The sequence below is a fragment of the Phoxinus phoxinus genome (assembly GCF_949152265.1).
Source record: "Phoxinus phoxinus genome assembly, chromosome: 21".
NCBI lineage: Eukaryota > Metazoa > Chordata > Actinopteri > Cypriniformes > Leuciscidae > Phoxinus > Phoxinus phoxinus.
In genome coordinates, this window is record NC_136896.1 from 3,009,801 (window position 1) to 3,032,960 (window position 23,160).

General features: G+C 39.2%; 1 protein-coding gene across 2 annotated transcripts in view; it reads left to right on the forward strand.

Annotated features, from left to right (window-relative positions):
- Positions 1-23,160, forward strand: part of LOC306990037 (uncharacterized protein) — a 56,584-nt gene that overhangs the window by 6,976 nt on the left and 26,448 nt on the right. The window contains exons 2-10 of one of the 2 annotated variants that reach the window (XM_079596253.1): positions 2,433-4,752; positions 4,896-5,013; positions 5,275-5,797; positions 6,139-6,585; positions 11,332-11,517; positions 13,263-13,343; positions 14,363-14,475; positions 14,549-14,607; positions 18,302-18,391. In XM_079596253.1, coding sequence (XP_079452379.1) covers positions 2,626-4,752; positions 4,896-5,013; positions 5,275-5,797; positions 6,139-6,585; positions 11,332-11,517; positions 13,263-13,343; positions 14,363-14,475; positions 14,549-14,607; positions 18,302-18,391 — 3,744 coding nt within the window. In that variant the 5' untranslated portion in view covers positions 2,433-2,625. The remainder of the gene's footprint in view (positions 1-2,432; positions 4,753-4,895; positions 5,014-5,274; positions 5,798-6,138; positions 6,586-11,331; positions 11,518-13,262; positions 13,344-14,362; positions 14,476-14,548; positions 14,608-18,301; positions 18,392-23,160) is intronic. The other variant, XM_079596254.1, reaches the window with a different exon arrangement.

Consider the following 23,160-nt stretch of genomic DNA (forward strand, 5'->3'; position numbering starts at 1 on the left):
TTATTTCACATTATAAATAAATACTATTATTGTACAATGGACAATAACCCAGTCCAGTTCACATGAGGTGAAGCATTTGTTCTGTTACTCAAATCAAGTGCACATAAACACTTTTTTCCCTAAACCTAAACATTACAAACTTCGAGAATGTGTAGGCCTACTCAATTAAAGTTAGCTTTGGTGTGTTTGTATTTATATGTTAGTGTATATAGTGCAGAATCTGAAATAATAATAATTATTATTATTTTACATCATAGCTTTTCTTTGTTTAAACACTTTCAAAATCATAGAAACTACTATTTTGTTTACAGGTTAAATTGAACAAAATTCCAGATTATTTATTGTGTTCCCAGGCTTTTTTGTTTCACTTTTAAATGTGCATAGGTTTTTATTTTATTTTTATAATTTTAATACAGAAACAAAACATGTTTGAAACCAACTATTTGAAATTGTAAACGGCACTCAGCTAGAACATACTGATAAAAATGTATAGCGTGAATGCATAAATGTTTTTTTTTTTTTTTTTTTTTTTTTTTTGCATAAATGTTGAACAGCTATCAATGGAGGAAGATGCTTTTGGGTCCAGATGGTGTTGTTACGGCATTGGCCAGCAGGGGCTAACTGGGACATGCCAACCAGTAAAACCTTGACCTGGTCTGTATACTTCTAATGCACCTCGGCAGAAGTACAAATGACATTCAGTTGTGTGAGCTTGCATTCAGTTATAGTGCTTCTGGCTTCCTAGTATAAAGACCTTTTCTTGGTGTAAACAGTGTCAGTGTTTTATGCATATGTGTGTTTCATTGATTAATTGTTGGCATGAGAGCTCCTTTCATTTATCCTTCACTTGTGCTGCAGCAGCAAAATCACAGACATGCACCTGCACTTGCAGAAGTGTGTGTGTTGTGTGTGTTGTCTGTGTAACACGAGAGATACTTTAATCAATCACCGGGCGTCTCGGAGGCTTCAGGAAGCACTTCCGTATAGAGGAGATTCATATTTCTAAGTAGAAATACACAACGGCTTATTTGAACTTGCCTGTGTGATGGAGAATTAGCCCTTTTTTCAAAGTTGTCAAAGCTGGTGTACTTGATCCTGATTGGACAATCATGGCATTCAGATATTTCTTTATGTAATTCCAAATTCATGTGTGTTTATTCCCTTATTTGAAATTTAAAGCTACAGTTTTGCAGTATCATCATCTATTTATACACATTGCTAATACTTAGGCCAGGATGGGAGTTTATGAGTCACTGAGGTTTAACGTGTGTGTGTGTGTGTGTGTGTGTGTGTGTGTGTGTGTGTGTGTGTGTGTGTGTGTGTGTGTGTGTGTGTGTGTGTGTGTGTGTGTGTGTGTGTGTGTGTGTGTGTGTGTGTGTGTGTGTGTGTGTGTGTGTGTGTGTGTGTGTGTGTGTGTGTGTGTGTGTGTGTGTGTGTGTGTGTGTGTGTACGATTTTAAGGGATTCATTTTAGTAAATAAGCCAATCCTTTCATGCAGATGGTCAATTTGGCATTTCTTATGCAGAATGGCTTTGGTAAAAATAGATTTAGCAAAAAAAAAGTTAAAATGCCATCAGTAATTTCCAAAATAGAAATGCAGCCTGGAAATCTCTGTTCAGTGGTGTGTTTAGTCTCTGCTAGAGAACATTATCTCTGTTTGGTTGGTACTATAGCGTGTAGGCTAAATGGATGGGTGAACGATAGCATGAGTATGTCATCAGTGAGAAAATGAGTCCGATGACCATGGCTGATATAATCGGGTTGCTGCCTCTGTAATTGGATTTCTACTGATATGTCATGACGAGAAATGCACTGTACTTCTCTGCTACATTGTTTTGTTTCTGAAAGAAAGTTTTAGATGTTGGAACAATTTTAGTTGTCCTTACAGACCCCGTTTTATTATTTAATGTAAACAGACATTCATAACGGCGTTTGTGAACTACATCGAATATTTAAGTCGTCATTTTTGTTTGTATAAACCTTTTCACAAGCCATGTTGTTTCAAAGAAAAGCTTTACAGAAAAGTATGCATTAGGCTTTAAAGTCATTGTGCAGTCGACTCGTGGCCTAATGGTTAGAGAGTCAGACTGGTAACCTGAAGGTTGTGGGTTCAATTCTCAATGCTGGCAGGAAATTACTGAGGTGCATTTTGAGCAAGGCTCTCGCTCCCCAGGCTGCCCACTTCTCCAGGTGTGTGTGTACACAATTTTGCAGTGTGTTAACTACTCATTACTCTTAATGTGTGTGCACTATATTGGATGGGTTAAATGCAGAGGACAAATTCTAAGTATTGGTTACCATATTTGGCCATCACGTCACTTTCACCTTAACTTTATAAATCTTGAGAAAACCAACAATAATTGTGGCAGAGAGAAAAACTCCATATATTTAGGTAGCAATTCATTAATTGACTTTTCTTCCTTATGTCTTAGGTGCAATGGTCCATGTCCTCTCGATCTGTAGTTGCTGGTCTGGCAGGAGAGGGTATCTGAAGAACGGCATCTCCATGGACTAAAATAACCTGACCAGAACAGGAAAAGGATACCATCTCTCTCTCTCTCTTTCTGTCTGTCTTTTCTTTAGTCTTTATCACAGTGTCTCTTTGTGTTGTACTGTTATGACGCCATGTCTCAAACTGGAAAAGTCCTGCATTTGTATGTGGAGGTGAGATCCCCATCAGAGCATGATGAGAAAGGTAGCTCCCATGAAACAACAGTGGAGCAAGATGGTCCTGTTGAGGCTTTGACCAAATTAGCACAGGTGGCTTCAGGATTTTCCACTCCTCCCAGCAGCATATTCAGACCAAACGTAAGCTTCCTACTACAGCCCACACACAGTTCTCTGGATTCCCCTCAAAGACGCAGCATTCCCCAGCAGGAACCATTCCAACAGGTGTCCTCTGGCTTCAATAACAACATTGACTGTAAACAATTGAAACATGTCCACTCGTTGTCATTCTCTGGACGGACATCTGGTCCGGGGACGCCTTGTCGAGCCTGCAGTCATCAACAGGACTCTAAACCAGAGCCCGGACAGAGGTCCGTCGTCACTTTTAGCTACATTGAGAAGCCCCACATCAAAACTGTGGAGAGTCCTTGTAACAGTCCCAGTGGAATAAAGGAGGCAGCGGCTTGTCCACGTAAGAGGTGTAGTGATCCAAAGCGGTCTCACCCTAAGGAGTCTTCCTGCAATAATAGTCCATTTCACCAGCACATGGGTTATCCAGGATTTTGTTCCTCTACTTTGGATCCCGTCGGTCAAGCAGCAACACAGCGAGCCCTGGAGGAGTTTGGCTCTCCCCAGTTGAGGTGTAAGTTTTCTTGTGGCCCAGACTGGAGTCCGGAGTTTCACCAACGGCAGAGGGCACGATGCCAGTCTTGGGCAGGTTCACCGGTGCCAAACTGCAGTGCCTACCGCCATGATCCTGAGCCAGGCAGGGTCGGAGCTGCATGTGGTGTCCCCAAAAGTCCAGCATCAGATGCTTTCTCATCCCACACAGGGCATAACAACCAGCAGAAATCCACCTCCAGGTCCCAAGGATGCCCTAACCAGAACCTCCCTTCAAAGCAAGACTGTTCCACACCAGTCAGTCATAGTTGGGGAAGCCGGGCAGAAGACAAGCCTCTGTCAGGACAAAGAACCAGCCTCACAAACACACCCACTCATGGTTTGAACCAGCTTAGTGGAAGCAATAACTCCTCAGCCCTAAAAAGTCCCGAGGTAGCCCGCAAGATTGCAGAAGAGGCCACCAAGGTGTCAACCATTTTCAACGAGGTCCGCAGTTCTCCTCCTCCCATTGTTTTCAGAGGTTCATCTAATCAAAGCAGCACAAACTATGGATATCCTTCGAGAGAAATCCAGCATGAGACCTTGCAACAGAGTCCAGTGCAGCATTTGGCTGTTAAGATGAACATACCTGTGCATGAAGACCATCCAACAACAAATGGGGTTTCTCCGCACCTGCATGAAGCAACGGCTACTAAGAGTTCAGATTTAAGAGATGATCAGGCCGATTACTCATTCTGCTCTGTCCCAGTGGGAGCCCCTGATTCTCCAGCCCTCCCGTCTCGTCTTCTTCGTCCAAGTCTGTCCAATGCAGACGTGTGTTCTCCACTCCGAGATCCTCGTCAGCTTAGGGCTGACCTGCCAGTCTCTAACAGCCCCACTTTACACCGTCACAAGCCTCCACAGTACACTGGAGAGGAGTGGACCTCTGGGGAACCCTGGTTCCTGGACGAGGAGGACTGGGATGACCATGTCATTGCAGAAAGCGTGGAGATCTCCAGGCGGTTGTTCATCGGTCAGAGTGTGGACGATACTCCAGTCAGTTGGACATCTAGACAGCAGTGGAAAGAGCAGGCGAAGAAAGAGGAAGTTAAGTTCAGTTTGACTCTCAAGAGCAGCAGTCCAGTGTACAAAAAAAGGGTTGAGGTCACAGAACGGGGAGAGGAGAATGTTAGCAATTCAGTATGTGGAGCAAACCACAGCCCAGGGGAAAGAGTAGGGGAGATGACCAGGATAACGCAGCAACAGAGACAGGCAGAATGGAGGAGAAGGCAGGCTTTGCTTCTAGGGCCAGTGGTATTAGAAGAGGGAGGGGAGGATGAACAGGGGTTTGGAGAACACCAGGCTTTGGCTGGGTCATCCCCGAGCTCCAGTGGAGTAACGGGAAGCCTAGGAGACAGAGATTGTATCTCACCTGAGTCCAGCCAGAACAGCAACCATTCAGATCACCCATCATCAGGAATACAGGTGAGATATTGTTTATAAAACCATTTTCACATGAATGGTCTGATTCTACAATGGTTTAAGAACAATTTAAAGTTTCTTCCATTGAATGAGGCTGTTCACTTTTTATTATAAGTTAATGTGTTTATTTTGTGTGGGTGTTACAGTCCGATGGTGGTTCTCTGGTGCCAGGTCCATCTCTGCACTGTCAGAAAATTGCTCGCGCCAAGTGGGAGTTTCTTTTTGGCACTCCAACAGAAAACACTGCCAGTGAACGAGAGAAGAGTAAGTAGCCTGTTGACCTCTTTAATGTCACTTTTACAGATCATCTAGATTCCATAAAAAAGCAATTAATTGCTTTTTCTGTGATTTATTTTATGGTTGAAGTACATTTAGATAATTTCAAGTGTACGCAAGTGTTTTCTTAAGGATTCTTATGTGAAAGTGGGATAACACTGCAATATCATTGAGCTGGAATAGTGGCACCAAAATGGATTGATTTATTTCTCTTCATAGCTGAATGAATATTGTATGTTATCCACCTAGATGTTCCAGAAACCTCCACAGCTCCACCAAGTGGTCTTTCCACCCCAATCCCGCCATCTTTTCTGCCACTTGAAGAGCTCGCTCTCAGAGCTAATCATGACGTTCAACATGTGGAGGTGGAGCTAGTGACTCCACCCCCCGCCGCCCCAGGCACCTCCCCCAAAACCGGCATAATTCGGCGAACTTTAAAATACTCTGAGACCGATCTGGACGCCGTTCCGTTACGATGTTATCGGGAGACCGATATAGATGAAGTGCTGTTAGCCGAGCAAGAGGACGCTGACTCCGCGTTTGGAAGTAACCGAAGTGTCATGGGAACTTCCTGTGCTGGGAGCAGTCCTCTAGGAGAGATGCCGAATGAAAGAGCAGATGGACAGGAGGAGGAGGAGGAGGAGGAAGAGGAGGAGGACGAGGAGGGTGTTGCGAGCTGGGTCACTGTCAGGATGCAGGGCGATGTTAGGAGGTTGCTGGCCGATCAGGAGCGATACGAAGAAGAGGAGTTTTACAGCATTATGCTAAAGAGGTGGGAAGTGGCAAACACGCATATTGATGTTTTCTTTCAAGAAACTGTTTAAATATTTAATGTGTTAACTGGTGCAGAATATCAGAAATTACAAGGTCACCTGATGGAGTTTTTCGTTTCCTTGCCACTGTTGCCTTTGGCTTGCTCAGTTGGGGATATTCAATTTAATGAATCAATGAATAATACTATTGATTAGCATTACCAAGCATGGACATTTTATTATTATTTTAATTTAATACTGTGAAGCTGCTTTGATACAATCTGTATTGTGAAAAGCGCTATACAAATATTCTTGACTTGAATTGACTTGACAAGGTAATCTTTTTTTTTTTTTTTTTTAGGCCCCGAGATCATTTCATTAAGAACCACCCATCTCTGAAATCTCCCATCCTGGTCCGTGGCCCTCGAAGAAAGTCCGGAGACAGTTTAGACACATTCAGCCGGCATTTTGAGAACATCATGGAGTCACACCGTGCCAAAGGCACCTCCTACAGTAGTCTGGACAGTCTCGACCCTCTGACCTCTAGTACTCAAACTGTCCTGACCTTTGACCTCCCCACACTGACTCCACAAGTGCAGGGTCAGATCTACCAGAGTGTGCGGCAAATCGTTGAGCTCAGCTTTGCTCCATTGGCTCACGTAGAGATGCCCAGCCTCTCAGAGTCTGTGCTGACGATAACAGGGGACACCGATGCCACACGGGCACCATCCAGCGAACGCCTCAGCAGTGGGTCCGACGATCGCAACGGGCGGAGCTGGCAGATCAACCCTCCACTTTCACTGCCCAGGTTTGTGTCATTTTCATCACTAAAGTGAGGAATTGTGTGTTTTAGGTTGGAAAACTTAATAGTGTGCTCTGGTTGTGTACTGTAAATTGTGTAAAATGTAGTAATATGGAAGTATGCCATTCTGAGCATTCCTGTTATACAGATACAAATATGCTCATATAGTCTTAGCAATAACTTAGTTTCTCCAGCAGATGGAGTTTGCAACCAACAGTCTCTTCTGAAGTGAAACATACTGTACTTTGATTTACTGTGACTTAAATTTTGGTGAATATTGAGGAAAAGTGCCACACAAAAAAAATCGAAATGCCCAATATTTCAACCCATAATCCAGAAAACAAACATTGCATAAATATTGTTTGAATGACAACATATTATTTACATTAAAATCTAAAATGTTTTAATGTCTTGGAGGGGAGGGGGCACTTGTGATTTCTAAGCCTATATTAATTTATATGATTTTATATGTAATATTTAATTTATTTTATGTATTATATACATTTTCAGTTTGGTTTGATAGTATAGGGATGAATTTCTTGAGGTGTGTGTGTGTGTGTGTGTGTGTGTGTGTGTGTGTGTGTGTGTGTGTGTGTGTGTGTGTGTGTGTGTGTGTGTGTGTGTGTGTGTGTGTGTGTGTGTGTGTGTGTGTGTGTGTGTGTGTGTGTGTGTGTGTGTGTGTGTGTGTGTGTGTGTGTAAAGGACAGATGAAAGACAAAGCCGATTGCTGGCAGAGAACTGAAGTAACTGCCGCATAGATCACCTTGAGACAAACATAGAGGCTGGGAATAGTTTGAGAAATTATTTTTATTTCCACAATTGGAATTTTGCTCCATAAATCCTAATTTATAGGATGTATACTCTTATATATTTTAAATCTGCCATGTCTCTTGTCTCATAAAACAAGTTAGCATCCGCTGTAAAATGTTAAGTGTGTTTGGAGTCACCTTGCAGCACTGCACATCACTCGTGTAGTAGCTCAACTAAACCACTAGGTGGTGACAGTCGTTCATAAGTGCTATTTGTGTCACTATTAGAACCAACCAAGCTCACCATTAGAATTAAAAGCATCGCTTTTGCTCATATTGATCAAACCATGCACATTTCATGAGAAAATATTGCATTGAAATTCCTAAGTTGGTAATAGATCCGGTGCAACAGTTTAAGTAATAAAATATACACTGCATAATGGATTTGCACTGGTTAGCCAACCTATGAGCCAATCAAATCCTTTAGATATCTTATAATTTGCGTGCTCAGTTGTTTTGCCAATTAAAATAGTTTGTGTGTTGTTCATTCAGCATGGCAGGGACAGTAGCATCATTGTGGAGCAGCTTAAACAATCTTTAAGCCCAGTGACACAGAAAACTCAGTGTTTTGCTCTCTCTGTTTCCATTCTGACAGAGAAAAGGTTTATCATAAAGCAGTTTGCAGCATGTGAATATACACTACCATTTAAATGTTTGGGTTCGTTTAGATGTTTTTGAAAGAAATAACTTCTGCTCACCAAGTCTGCAGGTATTTGATAAAAAAATACAATAAAAACAGAAATATTATTAATTTAAATAAGAGTTTTTTATTTTAAAATGTAATTGATTCCTGTGATCAAAGCTGAATTTTCAGCATCATTACTCCAGTCTTCAGTGTCACATGATCCTTCAGAAATGATCCTAAAATGCAGATTTAATGCTAAAGGAAATGTCTGATTATTGAAAACAGTTGTGCTGCTTCATATTTCTATAGAAACCATGATACATGTTTTCAGGATTCTTTGACGAATAGAAAGTTCAAAAGAACTGCTTATTTGAAATAGAAATCCATTGTAACATTATACATGTCTTTAATGTCATTTTTGATCAATTTAATGTATCCTAGATTAATAAACCGTACAACTGTACTGCAAAATTTTAACACTTTAATGCACAAGTGAATGAATACCCTTAATTATAATTCAATGTGACATCAATCTAAGTGATTTTAGTTGCAGTAAATAACTAAACTGTGTGTACAGAGAAAGATTAAACACTCACTTCAGCTGCAGTCTGTTCGTGACCAAATGAGTGTTTTGCTAATCGTTAATCGTGAGAAATAAAACAAGATGTGTATGTGTACATTTTTAAGTGTGTGTGAAGTGAGGAGAGACTGAGATGTTACATGCCACACTGAACCGAGAAGGTCATTAGCGCGTCAACAAAGTTTACAAAGAGAGAGAGAGAGAGAGAGAGTAATCAGTGGGAAACCTATTGGGATGGAAAAATCTGTCAAGTTTGTGAGCCGTAAACAGTTCAAGGATGGATTGGAATATCAGGATGGTTAGAATACAGACATAAACGACAGATTAATTCAGTCACTGCGAGATTATAACGATGTCCAGGAACACCTGAGGAGATATTGAGCGTATCGCTGGACGAGTGGCTCAGGTGGAGCGCTAACACAAGCATGGCTCAGATCCAGAGAGTTGTAGCAGAGAGGCGGTTTGGCAGAGATGGGCTGAGAAGAAAAGCCCAGCACTCAGTGTTTTGCTGGCATTGCTCTGCGCTGGAGGAGAGAAGCGCTCTGACCCGCTGCCACACACTGTACAGGTACCAGTACAAGCGGCTGGGAGAGATGCAGATCAGCCCTGAACTCCGGCATTAGACTGTCATTGTCCTTATGAGTTTCATATACAAGTATTCAGCGAAAACGAACTGTTGTAGAAACCTAGCAACAACCCAAAATGAGTCGACAATACTCACATTTGAGAATCTGTGTGCATTTACTGCAGCCAAGTGATTTTTATTCATGCATTTGTCTATTTTGTTAGTGGTTTGATGCTTTTTGTGCTTTTAATTCTAATGGTGTGTTTATTCTTCAGGCTAAAATGATCAAATTGTTCACCCTTAGATGATCCATCCAGAAATATGGAGCAATGTTATTTTATTTACTATCATTGATGCTGTTATAGTTTTTGTTGATATTTTAAGTTAGATTTTATTTTAAAAAACATTTTTTTTTCATTTTAATTGGTTACACACATTTAATTTAAAGGAACACATGCCGACTTTTTGGGACTTTGGCTTATTCACCGTATCCCCCAGAGTTAGATAAGTCCATACATACCCTTCTCATCTCCGTGCGTGCCGTAACTCTGTCTGACCGCTAGCCTAGCTTAGCACAAAGACTGGAGGTAAATGGCTCCAGCTAGCATACTGCTCCCAATAAGTGACAAAAATAGGCCAAAAAAAAAATGTATTTACATGTTGTGATTTGTATAGTCACTGCGTGTACAAATAACAAGGTCACATGAGACACAGCCATCTTCTAACCGTATACATACTGGGAACTATATTCTCAAATGGCGAAGTACTGCTGCTGATTTGCTCGCAGCGCCTGAGAAGCCCCGTGGTGATGAGACGAAAGTTCGATAGTGTTGTGCTAATCACTCCGCAGAAGTAGCAGTGCTTCGCCATCTGAGAATATAGTTCCCAGTATGTATACGGTTAGAAGATGGCTGTGTCTCATGTGACCTTGTTATTTGTACACGCTGTGACTATACAAATCACAACATGTACGGTAAATAAGAAAATGTTGGCGTTATTTTGTCACTTATTGGGAGCAGTATGCTAGCTGGAGCTGTTAACTAAGCTAGGCTAGCGGTGGGTGCGTCAGACAGAGTTACGTGTAAAGGTGACGTAGTTACATTACTTACTCAAACAAGTACTGAATAATATTTACTATAGAGTTACGGTTGTGGTTAGGGTTTGGCTTAGGGTTAGTTACTTGTAATTATGCATCATTTACTGTTATTACTATAGTAAGTACATGTAGTATCTATGTCACCTTAAAATAAATTGTTACCAACAATAATAACCCTGAAATGGAGTCACCACTCATTTGTCGTGCTTGTCTCTTTAAGAACTGGTCCGCTTCCAGACGTCTTTATTTGAGTTTCACACATTTCTGCCCATGGTTTGTTTCTCCCGTGTGGATTTAGCAGGACGGGAGTCATTGATAAGAAGGTCAGAAAGAGAGAGGACTGCTGGCCTTCAGCCTCCCACGTTCATTTATAGAAACCAGGGGAAATCGGATCAATAGGTCTCAATAACAGTTTAACAGAATTACAAAGTGGAAATGATTTCTGACCGTAAAGATGTTTGTGTTTGCTATTCGGCTTGGAAAGCACAGTTTATGCCAAAATCCTGCATAAACTAACAGCGATGTTACTAGTGTACATTCAACCTGATTTAACATGTGATCTCCTTTCAAACAATACAAGAAGCTTTCTGAATATTTTTGTCATTTAGTTTAATGTCGGCGGCTATACTGAAGAATATTTGTTTTTTTGGTCACTATATAATTCCCACACGTCTATTTGTTTATTACTTTATGATCATATTATTTAAAATGTGGAAAATTGTAACACGGAAGAGATTTGTCAGAACTTATTATATCTTGTGATGGCTTTTGTGCTTCTTATAGGAAAGTTCATGGGTTTAGCATGAAATAGTGTTTCTTAGTCTATTATATTTCTGTTTTTCATCACTTACAAAAAAAGCACTGAAGTGGTGCAATGGTTCTGTGATGGTGTAGTGAATGATATGATACTGAAAGATTACCATATTCATACAGCATGGTATTTACTTTAAATAATACCACAGCAACAAAAATCTATTATTTTCAGTGAGGAAATTGAGTTCAGGATTTGAGTGTTGTTTCCCAGCTCAGCGTTCAGAGATCACAGGTCTCTTTGTGTGTGTTTGTGTATTTGTTCAGAGAGAAACCTCCTCGCTTCGCTGCAGACCCAGAGTTGGATCAGGAACTGAGTGAGCGTTTGGGTTTGGGGAGCAATGACACTCTCAGCAACCGTGCCGACCTGGAAGCGGCCAAACGTCTGGCCAAACGCCTCTTCAACCTCGACGGCTTCAGGAAGTGTGACGTTGCACGTCATTTGGGCAAAAAGTAAGTAAATCTTCTTGGATTCTCATGCTGGTACAGTGTGTCCTGAATGTTCTCTTCATGTGCATGACACATCAGTGTTATCTTAATATATACACACACACCCAGCCCCCCCAAAAAATATTTGGTTCATTATTGCAGTGATTATTATTATGTTTCTAACATGTTATATGTTTGTCAACAGTTCTTCTAACCCTAATTGATGGAGTGTGTAGCTTTTCATTTCTTAAACCACCATGTAGGAAATGCACATCATGACCATATGATGACAAAGTCAAGATTCATCAGGCTCAAATTGTGAAAGAATGGTTGGGAGGAGCATGAAGAATCATATTGATTGAAATCTTTATTTTTTTATTTCGAAAAGGAGAGAAGAAAAAAATATAAATAAGATACAATAATGTCCAAAACATTAAGAAAAGAAAAGAAAAAATATAAAAAGCAGCAAATAAAGTATCTTACTTTCCTGTGTGAACCTACTTCTATCTCATGTGCGAAAAGGAGGAGGAAGAATTAAAACTTATGTACCGGTACTCCTACCCCTTTAATTCTTACATTCCTTTAATTAACTATCTTTATGTTATTATTATTATTATTATTTTGTTATCTGCATCTATACACGTATACATACACACATATACATACCTATATATACCTACACTTATACATACATACATACATGCATGCATACTTCAAAGTGACCACTAACAAGTATTTAAACTCATAACAAAGGGGCACTCCTACTTTCCTACAGTACTTCTTGATACTTCTTGAAAATCTTTTCTGTATAATTTTTTTTGAAGATTAATATATTCAAAAATATTCATATTCACACATGAATTTGCACTTATGAGTCCAGATCTTTAAATTCACTAAAAGTCTTTGGGATGTGCTGGAGGAGACTTTACAGAGTGCTGGACTCTTGCATCGTCAATACAAGAACTTGACCAAAAAGATGCACGTCTTGATGGAAACAAATGTTGTGATGTTATTTCCATTGGTTACCATGATTTTGTTACCAACATATTTTGTTGATCCTGGAACAAAATTCCTGTCTGAAAATGTAGGCCTATCCATAATAAAAGTCTACCCCTAAATTATCCTTAAAATCATAGGGGAATGACAGGTGAATAACACTGATGTAGAAGCATGGCTGTAAGCCTAAACTTGACATAAACTGTAAGCTTGTCCCTCAAATCTGATTGGTTCATTGAAATGTTGTTCCAGGAACATGTTGCACTTGCTAAAATCACGTTCACGTATTTCCATTATTATTCAATTCTGAATGAAAGTTAAAAAAAAAAAAAAAATCTGAATTGTGCACTTCTGAATTCACTTCTGAATTGTGCACAATGAAACCAGGAACATGTTACAAAGCAAATGGAGTACAGTTTAATTTCATTTTAACTTTTAAAATCCTCAGTAAGTGTGCGCATCTTCACCGTTTCCTGTGACCTTGTGACCTCTCCATCTCTTTCTGTCCTGCGCAGGTCTCTGCTGGAGTGTTAGTGTTATATAAAGCAGGTTTTCATGCTGCTTTTATTCTCTGCTTTTGCCTGTATTGCTCAGAGCATCTGTACTTTAAGAGCTTTTCTCTCTCTGACAGGTGCACCATGGGAATGTTCCTCCACCGATGCATCTTTGACAGGCCTCGGACACGTCTGTCACCCCGCGTCCCACGTCTCCCTTGTTTGTTCTTGCATTGTCATCTTCTTTGATTGTCTTTCTTATATCTGACTCCTTTTTAGCAATGACTTCAGTCGCATGGTAGCAGAGGAATATCTGCACTACTTCAATTTTACAGGAATGACTTTGGACCAAGCGCTAAGGTCAGCACATTAAATATGCAAATGGTAAATAATTCACCTGAAGAATACTGGACTCATACACACACATTTTATTTGTAATTGTACTTGACACACACACACACACACACACACACACACACACACACACACACACACATATATATATATTGTATATAAGTATATATATATAATATAAGTATATATATATATAATACAAGTTTGTGTTTATATAATGTATGTATTAATATATTAATATACAGTATGTTACCGGTATGTGTGTGTGTGTGTGTGTGTGTGTGTGTTAGTGCTGTCAAATCGATTAATCGGTTAGAAAATAAAAGTTTGTATTTATATTATATATGTGTATATATAGTATTATGTTATTGTGTGTGTGTGTGTATGTATGTATATACACACACACACACACACACACAGAGAGAGAGAGAGAGTATATAGAATATTAATAAATGCTAGTAATAAATAATGCAATCTTAGATGTGTGTGTGTGTGTGTGTGTGTGTTAGTGCTGTCAAATCGATTAATCGGTAAAATAAAAGTTTGTATTTCTATAATATATGTGTGTATATATAGTATTTTGTTATTATGTGTGTGTGTGTGTATATATATATATATATATACACACAGAGAGAGAGAGTATATGGAATATTAATAAATACTAGTAAAAAATCATATAATCTTAGAGGTGTGTGTGTGTGTTAGTGCTGTCAAATCGATTAATCGCGATTAATCGGTTAGAAAATAAAAGTTTGTATTTATGTAATATATGTGTGTATATATAGTATTATGTTATATATATATATATATACACACACACACATACCGGTAACATACTGTATATTAATATATATATATATTATATAAACACAAACTTGTATTATATATATATACTCCTGTATAATTGTATCTATACATTTAATTTTGGATTATATAAATTATATTTTTGACGAGGCTTATCATATTTTGTTCATCAGCTTGTGTTTATCTCGGGGCATTTGTTTACTCTTGTTTGTTTATTTCAGGGCATTTCTAATAGAATTTGCACTGACGGGCGAGACGCAGGAGAGGGAGCGAATCTTAGCACACTTTTCCCATCGATATCAGCAGTGCAATCCATCCCTCACTCTCTCTGAAGGTAAACCTCTCTCTCTGTGTGCGTTACATATGATAAAAAGAGCATACGTGAGTGTGTATGTTCTGTCTCGCAGACGGTGTCCACACGCTGACCTGTGCTCTTATGCTGCTCAACACAGACCTGCACGGCCACGTGAGTAAACGCATGGATGAACGCTTTATTATTACTTCACCATACAGAGAAGTGTAATGGAGGATGAAAATCTTCCGTCTTAACAACAGTGCAGCAGAGTTTCCACACTTTAAAGGACATTCATTGGGTTTCAGAAGTCTGAGAAGTCATTTTAAAGAGGACCTATTATGCTTTTTTACAACTTTCTCGGTTCTTTGCTCAAGGCTGGAAAGAAGTTTGAAATACATGAGCAGCAAAAAAACGTTTACATACATCCATACGCTGGCCATATGAGCGGTGTTTAGATGAATGTGTAAATATGCACTCAATAACAAAATAAGCACGCGACTAAAATGTCCGACCTCGAGGGACTGAACAGAGGAAATGAACTGGAGAAGATTTCTGTGTCAAAGAAGGCGGAGCCTCAGAGCCACACCCACCTATTACATCATCACCACGGGCCAATGGAAGTTCGTAGATGTTTACCAGCCAGAGTGAACTGTTTAAAACTGAACTGAACTGCTTCCAGAAAGAACTCCCAAAACTTGCTTTGGCCTAATTTTGTTTGAACTTGCGTCACAACAGTTTGTTCTGTGATTTCGGGGCCTTAAGGAAATAAAATGAGTTCCTACCAAGTTGCTTTATAAGGACTAATATGATTGTCTGATTCTTAAAGCACAAAAAAAAATGACATCCTTATTTGTAGTCCTTATAGTGCACTTAAGGTTTTAAACATTTTCAAAATGTATGTTTAATGTGTGTAATTTATATTGTAGAGTTAAAGGCAGTGTTGTGCCTGAACGCGTTCATTGAACGATAGTTCATGAACTCGTTCATATTTTGGGCGAACGTGAACTGAACGTACTGTATTACTGCCTGATGAACGTTACTGTGAACTCGTTCATTCTGGTGTCGGTGAACGGTACGCTCTCTCAGTTTAACTTCGTTCAATAGGGTGCCAGATTTCTATAGAGCCTTCCAGACAAAAACCGGCTAAAACACCCCGTAAACGGCCTTAATATGTAGCGGAAAAAATCCCAATCTGGCAACACCAGCCACCAGTGTCGACTGACTCTCCTGTTCGATCTCGTTCATCAAAATTAACAACTCTTTTTTTCCGAGTCATTTCGTTCATTTAAGGGGCTTTAAATGTTATACTATTAACTAGCAAATTCCCCAAACACATCCACTCACGCAATCTTGATCATATTCTGAATTAAGTCATTATAATGCAGTCAAAAATCGTTTACAGGTAACATAATTACTTTACCTTCCGAGTCTTTCGTTCATTTGTCACGTGACAGACGCAATGAATGGATTCATGAACGACTCATCACTAAAATCAAAACAAAAAGCAGCATGTAGGCGTCGCGTGATCATTTAAACGAGTTTTCTGACGAGGTCGTGATGACGGGGAACATCTGACGCACAGCTTCAGTGTTAAAACTGATCAAATAATTGCTGTGGTTCTATATGGGCTCATTTTGAAAAATAATAGCTCGCAGCAACATTAAAAAAAAGAACTATGAACTAGTTCATTTTTGAAACTGTGAACTATGAACTGAACTATTCATTTTAAAATTTGTGAACTGAACTTTAACTAGTTCATGTAGAAAGTGAACTTTCCCAACACTGGTTAAAGGTGACGTATTATGCCCCTTTTCACAAGATGGGGATCATAGATCATAAATCTATGGTGTCCCCAGAATGTGTCTGTGAAATTTCAGCTCAAAATCATTGAAATCATTCAAAATCATAAAAAGATAATTTATTATAGATTGTCAAATTTTCCCCTTTTTGGGTGTGAGCAAAAACCCGCCGTTTTTGTGTGTGTTCCTTTAAACGCCTCCGTTCAGAAGAGGGCGGAGCCTTTACACGAGCTTCGGATACAATAACAAAACACACGAATAATCTCACTCATCCAAAATCTCAGAAATAACCAGTAGCGGAGTGCAGCTTTACAGAGACTCAGAAGTTGATGCAACTTTTAGACGCACCTGGACGTTTCTGAATGGGTAGTGGATACATTTATGTAGTTGTTGAGGATTTGATTCATCATCTCATCGACATGTTTAACGTTTACACAAGTTGACACAGTTCCCCGAGGTCTTTATAAGACAGATGTGACATGTTTTGGTCTAATAGTGTTCAGTGCTCGTCTGTGCAGCAACGACAGAACGGTTTGCATGCTTTGCTCGAACTTTTGCCATTGCGTTAGAACTGGTTACACTATTATAAACCAAATGGTGGCGCTGTGTGTGTAAACTCGCAGATTAAGGGCCGGTAATATTATAATAAGATCCTCTTCCTACATCAGAAGGGGAGCGAAATCTGATCGGCTTATTTTTTGACATGCTTGCAGAGAAAGGCTCACCAAAACAAAGTTACTGTGTTAACTGTTCATGTTTTCTGGGTTGGTAGATGCACCGGGGACCCGATTATAACTCTTAAACATTGAAAAAGTCTGATTTTCATGATATGTCTTCTTTAACCGCTAATCTAAAAATCAATTTTGTCATGATTAAATAGCTCTTTATATATTTTTATTACAAACTATAATTTTGACCCCATACCTCAGTTTGTGAAAAAGCACATAATATAAAAAACCCTGGAAGGCTGCGCTGGAAAAGGCAGAGAGATGATGAGGGAACTGTGATCTGTCAATCACTGCTGTCTGTCGGCATCAGTTACCGCTCGAAGGATATTTAGCATTGCTCCTGTGCCTTTGTTGAAGGGTTTAGGGCTGTCAGTGAACACACAACGCCTGTTATAGGCCAGACTCACTGTCGCCATGGTAACAGGTTTACGGTCCTGATGAGAACTGAGCGATTTCAGCTTTCCTGTGATGAAACTCTGCTCTACTGTCCACAATATCAGATTATGTATTCCAGACCCTTTCTACAGCTCCAGACGGTCACACATTACGAGCCTCAATCACACACTCGCAGCTTGAATGTAGGACATCCCATGCTGACTTTAAGAGGGGTAAAATGCTCAAAGTGGCCTGTTAAAATGCCCGACTCTGACATCTCATCTGAAAATAAATTGCAAATGTGCAAACTATTTTACCTATAAATGCACAATAGAAATGTCCTAGACATATTTTATACCAAAATCAAAGGAAAGAACTATATGTGTGTATATATATATATACACACACACACACACACACACACACACACACACACACGTAAAAATATGCCTACATACACATCTATGCATCCTACACTTTATTGGGACATTCATGCATACTTTGGTGGATTTTCAGTTTATTTTTCACTGTATTAGTTTTTCTGTATTATGACATTTCCCCCCTAATTTATTATTGCCAAAATGTGAAAAATGTCATTCTTATTACTCTTAAACAGTACTGGAAATCATCCTGCCCAGATTTAAAAAGAAAAATCTGCAAAAAATAAATATATAATAAGAAATTGATAAATTATGTGCTATATACTACTATATATATATATATAAAACATACATACAATACATACAGTATATATGTATTATAACAACTATATACAACTGTGCATTAAAATTGTAATAACTTTTTTGTTTTTTTAACGAAGTGTGCTAAATTGCATTTTAAAGTGCTTAATTATCATGTAAATAATGATCAAATGTGTAAAATGTATTCCAGTCAGTTATAATGCTTCTTCATAATGCAGTTGTGCTCATTTATCAGGTCTGTGTTGATCTTTTCTGTTGGCAGAACGTCGGCAAGCGAATGTCCGGCTCTCAGTTCATCGGGAATCTGGAAGGACTAAACAGTGGCAATGATTTTCCTAAAGACCTCCTCAAGGTAATGCAGAAATATCTATTTCTAAAGCTGCATTTTGAAACCGCACTGTTTGCATTATTGTGTTATTGATGGTTTAATTGTCCACAGTGAAGTTGTTGGAGGATGTGCAAGTTTAATAGGTGTGCGTGCGTGCGTGTGCATGCATGATTGTGTGTGTGTTGGCACAGGTTGATTGTGTAAACACCTGTGTAAGCATGTGACAGCAGTGCTATAGCGTTCAGCTATTTGTTATTTGAAGCAGGAGAGATTTGTGTCCCTCCCGGTGGGAAGCGATGACTCTTTAGTAGGTCATTTATTGGTTTATATTATTAGATTAGTGCTGTAATGTGATTGGTAGGAAACTGGGGATGATTTGCTTCCATTCATTAACCCTGCAGGCACATTCTGAAGCTAATCAGATGCGTTCTGGAGTTAATTCTAATGAGCTAAACGAGGGTTAGATTAGTTTGGGGCTGTGTGTTATCTGGCAGGGAGAAGCTGCAGCCGGACTCTCATGATGGTCACTTCATTTGAAGAGGCCAAGATGAAAAAATCTAATTTTGATTCAGTGAGATTCAACTATACTTCTCATGTAACTAGCTTTTAAGAAAAGAAAAGGCAATTAAGAACTACAGTAATTTAAAATGCCCCTATTATGCTTTTTTCATATAGTGTGTAATATAGCTGTTTGTGAATTTAAAAGCTCTGCAAAGTGCATGACAAAAAAAGTTATTGTCTCCTAAAAGAAATTCTGAACTGCTGAAATGAGTCTTCAGTGATTCCAGGCCCTCGCGGGTGAAAACGTAAAAAATATTTTATCAGATGTTCCTTTCGTTTACACAGAGACAGCGTTTTTGGGGCTTAAAAACGCCAAAAAAGTGAAACCACCCTCCAGAGTGGAAATCTTAAAAACGCTCCACCGCCGCGTTCCCGTCTAAAGGGTAAAAACGCAAAAGTCTACTAGGGAGAGAAGTAGAAGGAAGGTTGTACGCAGGCGCACGGACTTGGTGTTGTGTGGCAGTGCTTCACATTACCATCTAGCCGCCTGGAGTGCATACTACATCGAATTTCACACACTTTTGCGTCACCATATGCACGCAGATCCCCCCCCCCCGCCGCCCCCCCCCCCCCCTCCCCCTAGTCTAAGCCAAGGGGGTAATCCATCCGCCGGAAACTGAAGCCTCCCCGGGAGCCGCCATTGTAGCAGAACTTCACCTGCTGTTAGCATTCAATTGACTTCCATTCATTTTTGCGTCACTTTGACAGCGAATAACTTTACATCTGAGGCGTTTAAAGACTCCATTTGTCCTTTATTTATTTCTAAAGAAACTCGACAATGTATAAAAGGCTCCATTACCTTGTATCTTACGTTATGGCCCCGTAGAAGCCGTTTTTGTAAAAATAGGCTAACGATTGTGTCATAATTACACGACTCTCTGTCGCACAGTCGAGAAATTACCGTATAGACCGGCGGAGAAGCTCGCAGGGAATCGCGGGGACGTGGAGGCATAAAGTCAGATAAAGTGAAGGGAGAAGCCCATAGAGAGTGATAAAGTTGCTCCTGCTGCTGCTCATGGACAGCTAATGCTCACGCTCTCCGTCTCTGCGAGATTCGGAAGGAATGATTCAGATTTCTCTCGGCACAGCTACTAGAAGACCTACAGCTGTCAGACACGTTGCTCACGTCACCAAGCTCAGTTTGAGTCTGCGCAGTTCGCCTTGCAATCAGGAAGTAAGTGCTTCAAATGGGCTTCACTTTTCTCTGTTGAAATCTATGGGGTCGCTGTGTCCATCTTATATACTGTCTATGGTCTAAACTCAGAATAAGAAGTGATAATGCAACGCCACTTTTGGGTTTTCTCTTCAGATCGTTTCCATGTAAACAGCCCCAGCCTCACTTCCGTAACATACCTATGTAACAATGTTACAAATTTGCATAATGTCAGCCTGTGGTCTTCAAATACTATCATACTTTTTACTGCATACCGAACACTATCATGTGAAAGATAGCAGTAATGATTCCAATGTCATGTGACCTCATGAAGTTGTATGTTTTTATTTGCCATCGTTTAATTTACCATGGATTAAACATTTGTCAGTCAGATAAAATAATGAATCAAGAATGAGATGTTACTACTACTCATCACATTCGGGAGTATTTTTCTCACAGTAAAAGGTCGTTGTGCATTTTGCAAATTTCATGCGGAACAGTTTTATACTATACGCACGTTGTGCAATACTCAGAAATAGAAAGAGAATTATGACAGTATGCTATTCTGAACAATAATGTTGGTTCCAGTCTGGTTTGCACTGACCCGTCCTTCAATAACGCCTCGTTTGTGAGGCGGCGTCACATTGTGACTGTAGAAAAGCCGGGACAATCCTGTTTTTCATGGCATGAGTGCTCGGAAATCTCCATGCTCTTCTAAAGCCACGGCTGTGAGGTTTATCTGAGGAGCTGCTTGTGTTTTAGTCTTCCTCTTCTTGATGAAAACACCGACTCCTCGCTGGGATAGAAGCAGTTTGAAGAGCAATGGACGAATGAAAAGACGAGAGGAGATGGATATCAGTCTCTTGCTGTTCATGCCAAGTGCTTTACAACAGTCTCTATAGCTCTTATGACGACCTCACTTTCTCTCTCTCTCTCTCTCTCTCTCTCTCTATCTTTCCCTCCGGCGATCCTGTTCTCTGTCCCTCGCAACATCAGTTCTCACATTCTTTCCTCCTACTCGTTCTCTTTCTCTCATTTAAACTCAACAGCTGAGCAGGGCAGCTTATATAAGCACATCTCACTCACACATTGTCATATAAAGCAAAGCTGTTATTGTGGGGTGCTAATTATTGCATGAACGGTTATCGTTTATTATAAAATTGATTGTTTTGGCTCTGAAATCTGATTGGATGAGTAACTTTCAAAGACGACAGACACACACACACACACACACACACACACACCGATCACACATCGGAAAGATTATATTAATATGGCATCGAAACTGTAAATGGCCTAATCCTTTAACCATGGGTTCTTGTGGCTTTCTTTCTGTCTTTATTATAAAATATAATAACTTGTATATTAACTATATAATTATATGCTTATACTTATTATTGTGTGTGTGTGTGTGTGTGTGTGTGTGTGTGTGTGTGTGTGTGTGTGTGTGTGTGTGTGTGTGTGTGTGTGTGAGATTATTTTATGCATAACAAATTATTAAATATAATTAATACATTAGTTAATAATATAAAAATAAATATTTTAAATATTATTTATGGTAATGTTATATTATGAATATATGTGTGTGTGTGTGTGTGTGTGTGTGTGTGTGTGTGTGTGTGTGTGTGTGTGTGTGTGTATATATACATATATACATATATATCATTTAAATTATTTTGTGGTCCTGTTATATTTAGTGTAGATTTATTTATTTACGAAGCTATTATATACTTTTTATATTTACTTACTAATTTTATTTACATTATTATATATGGTTTTATATTGTTTGATGTTTATATTATTTTATGTGTAATACATTCTTAAATATATTTAAATAAATGTAAATAAAATAAATATCTATGGTAATATTATATTAGTGTGTGTGTGTGTGTGTTGTATATTTAGGAGTGTAGGTGTATTTATTTATTTATAATGATATATAGTTTTCTAAATAATTTTGTATAAGTTCCTATTATGTTTACAATGTGGCTGTGTGTTTTGTTTGTTTTTTTTTGTATATATTTACACCACAGTGGACACCATCCAAGAGTATTTTTGCACATGTATTTGTTAATTTAAAGTTGTTTTATGCTATGTGAGTTTATATTCAGTCACATCTGTTGTGGAAAATGAGGTCAAATGCAAAGATTTGGTGCCTGTGTGGCCCGGAGGAGGCATTTATTTAGTGCGGCGGTGAAAGACGATGGATTTGTAACTGCGTCTCTCACACGTGGGCCGCTTGTGGGCTTTTTGCACGCGCTGGTGATGAAGAGTGCTTGAAGTGCGTCGTCGTCATGGCGACGGAGGGGCGGGAACCGAGGCCCTGGCACTGATAGGGTGGTCACGGGTTGACGGCGACCCATTTTAGTGCAAGTCTGTCTGTGTAGTGAGATAACGACAGACGGAGAGTGGAAACAATTAGCTTTCTCCTGTTGAGCCAACTCACTGTGCCGAGACTGAGCGGGTAATCGCTTTGTGTCCTGCTCTGATCCACAGCGTCATATCGTCCACCACAATTATTGCTCAGAGGTTATCAAAAATAGCCATGCACTTTTTGTTGCTTATTTGTTACAGTGAATTTTGAGTAAAGATTGTGCAAGGAAATGTTCATTTAAGTTGCTTTAATTGTTTCCACTGATGTTCTTTGAAACATCTCAAATCATCCCGGAGAACCTGATCGTCAGGGTTTGTTCATTTTGCTCCTGTGCTGCGGTCAGTTAATCAAAAACTTGATTTCAAAATGTATATAAACTACTTTTTGTTCAACTTTTTACACCAACAGATAATACAATTTTAGTCTTGGATATAAAAAATGTAATTTTAATAATATGTTAGGATGTTAAAACTATAAAAATGCAGATGAATTCTGCCCGAGATCATGTTTTGAATATCTATTACAGAAAAGTTGAATAATAAATGAACCATATTTCAAATGCATATGTTGTACTGTAGCTTTTATAAGGGCAAAAAAATACATTTAAATGTATAATTTATATATATTTATATATATATTTTAAAAGAAATACATGCTTCTCTTTGCAGTTGTTTATCTACACACACACACACACACACACACACA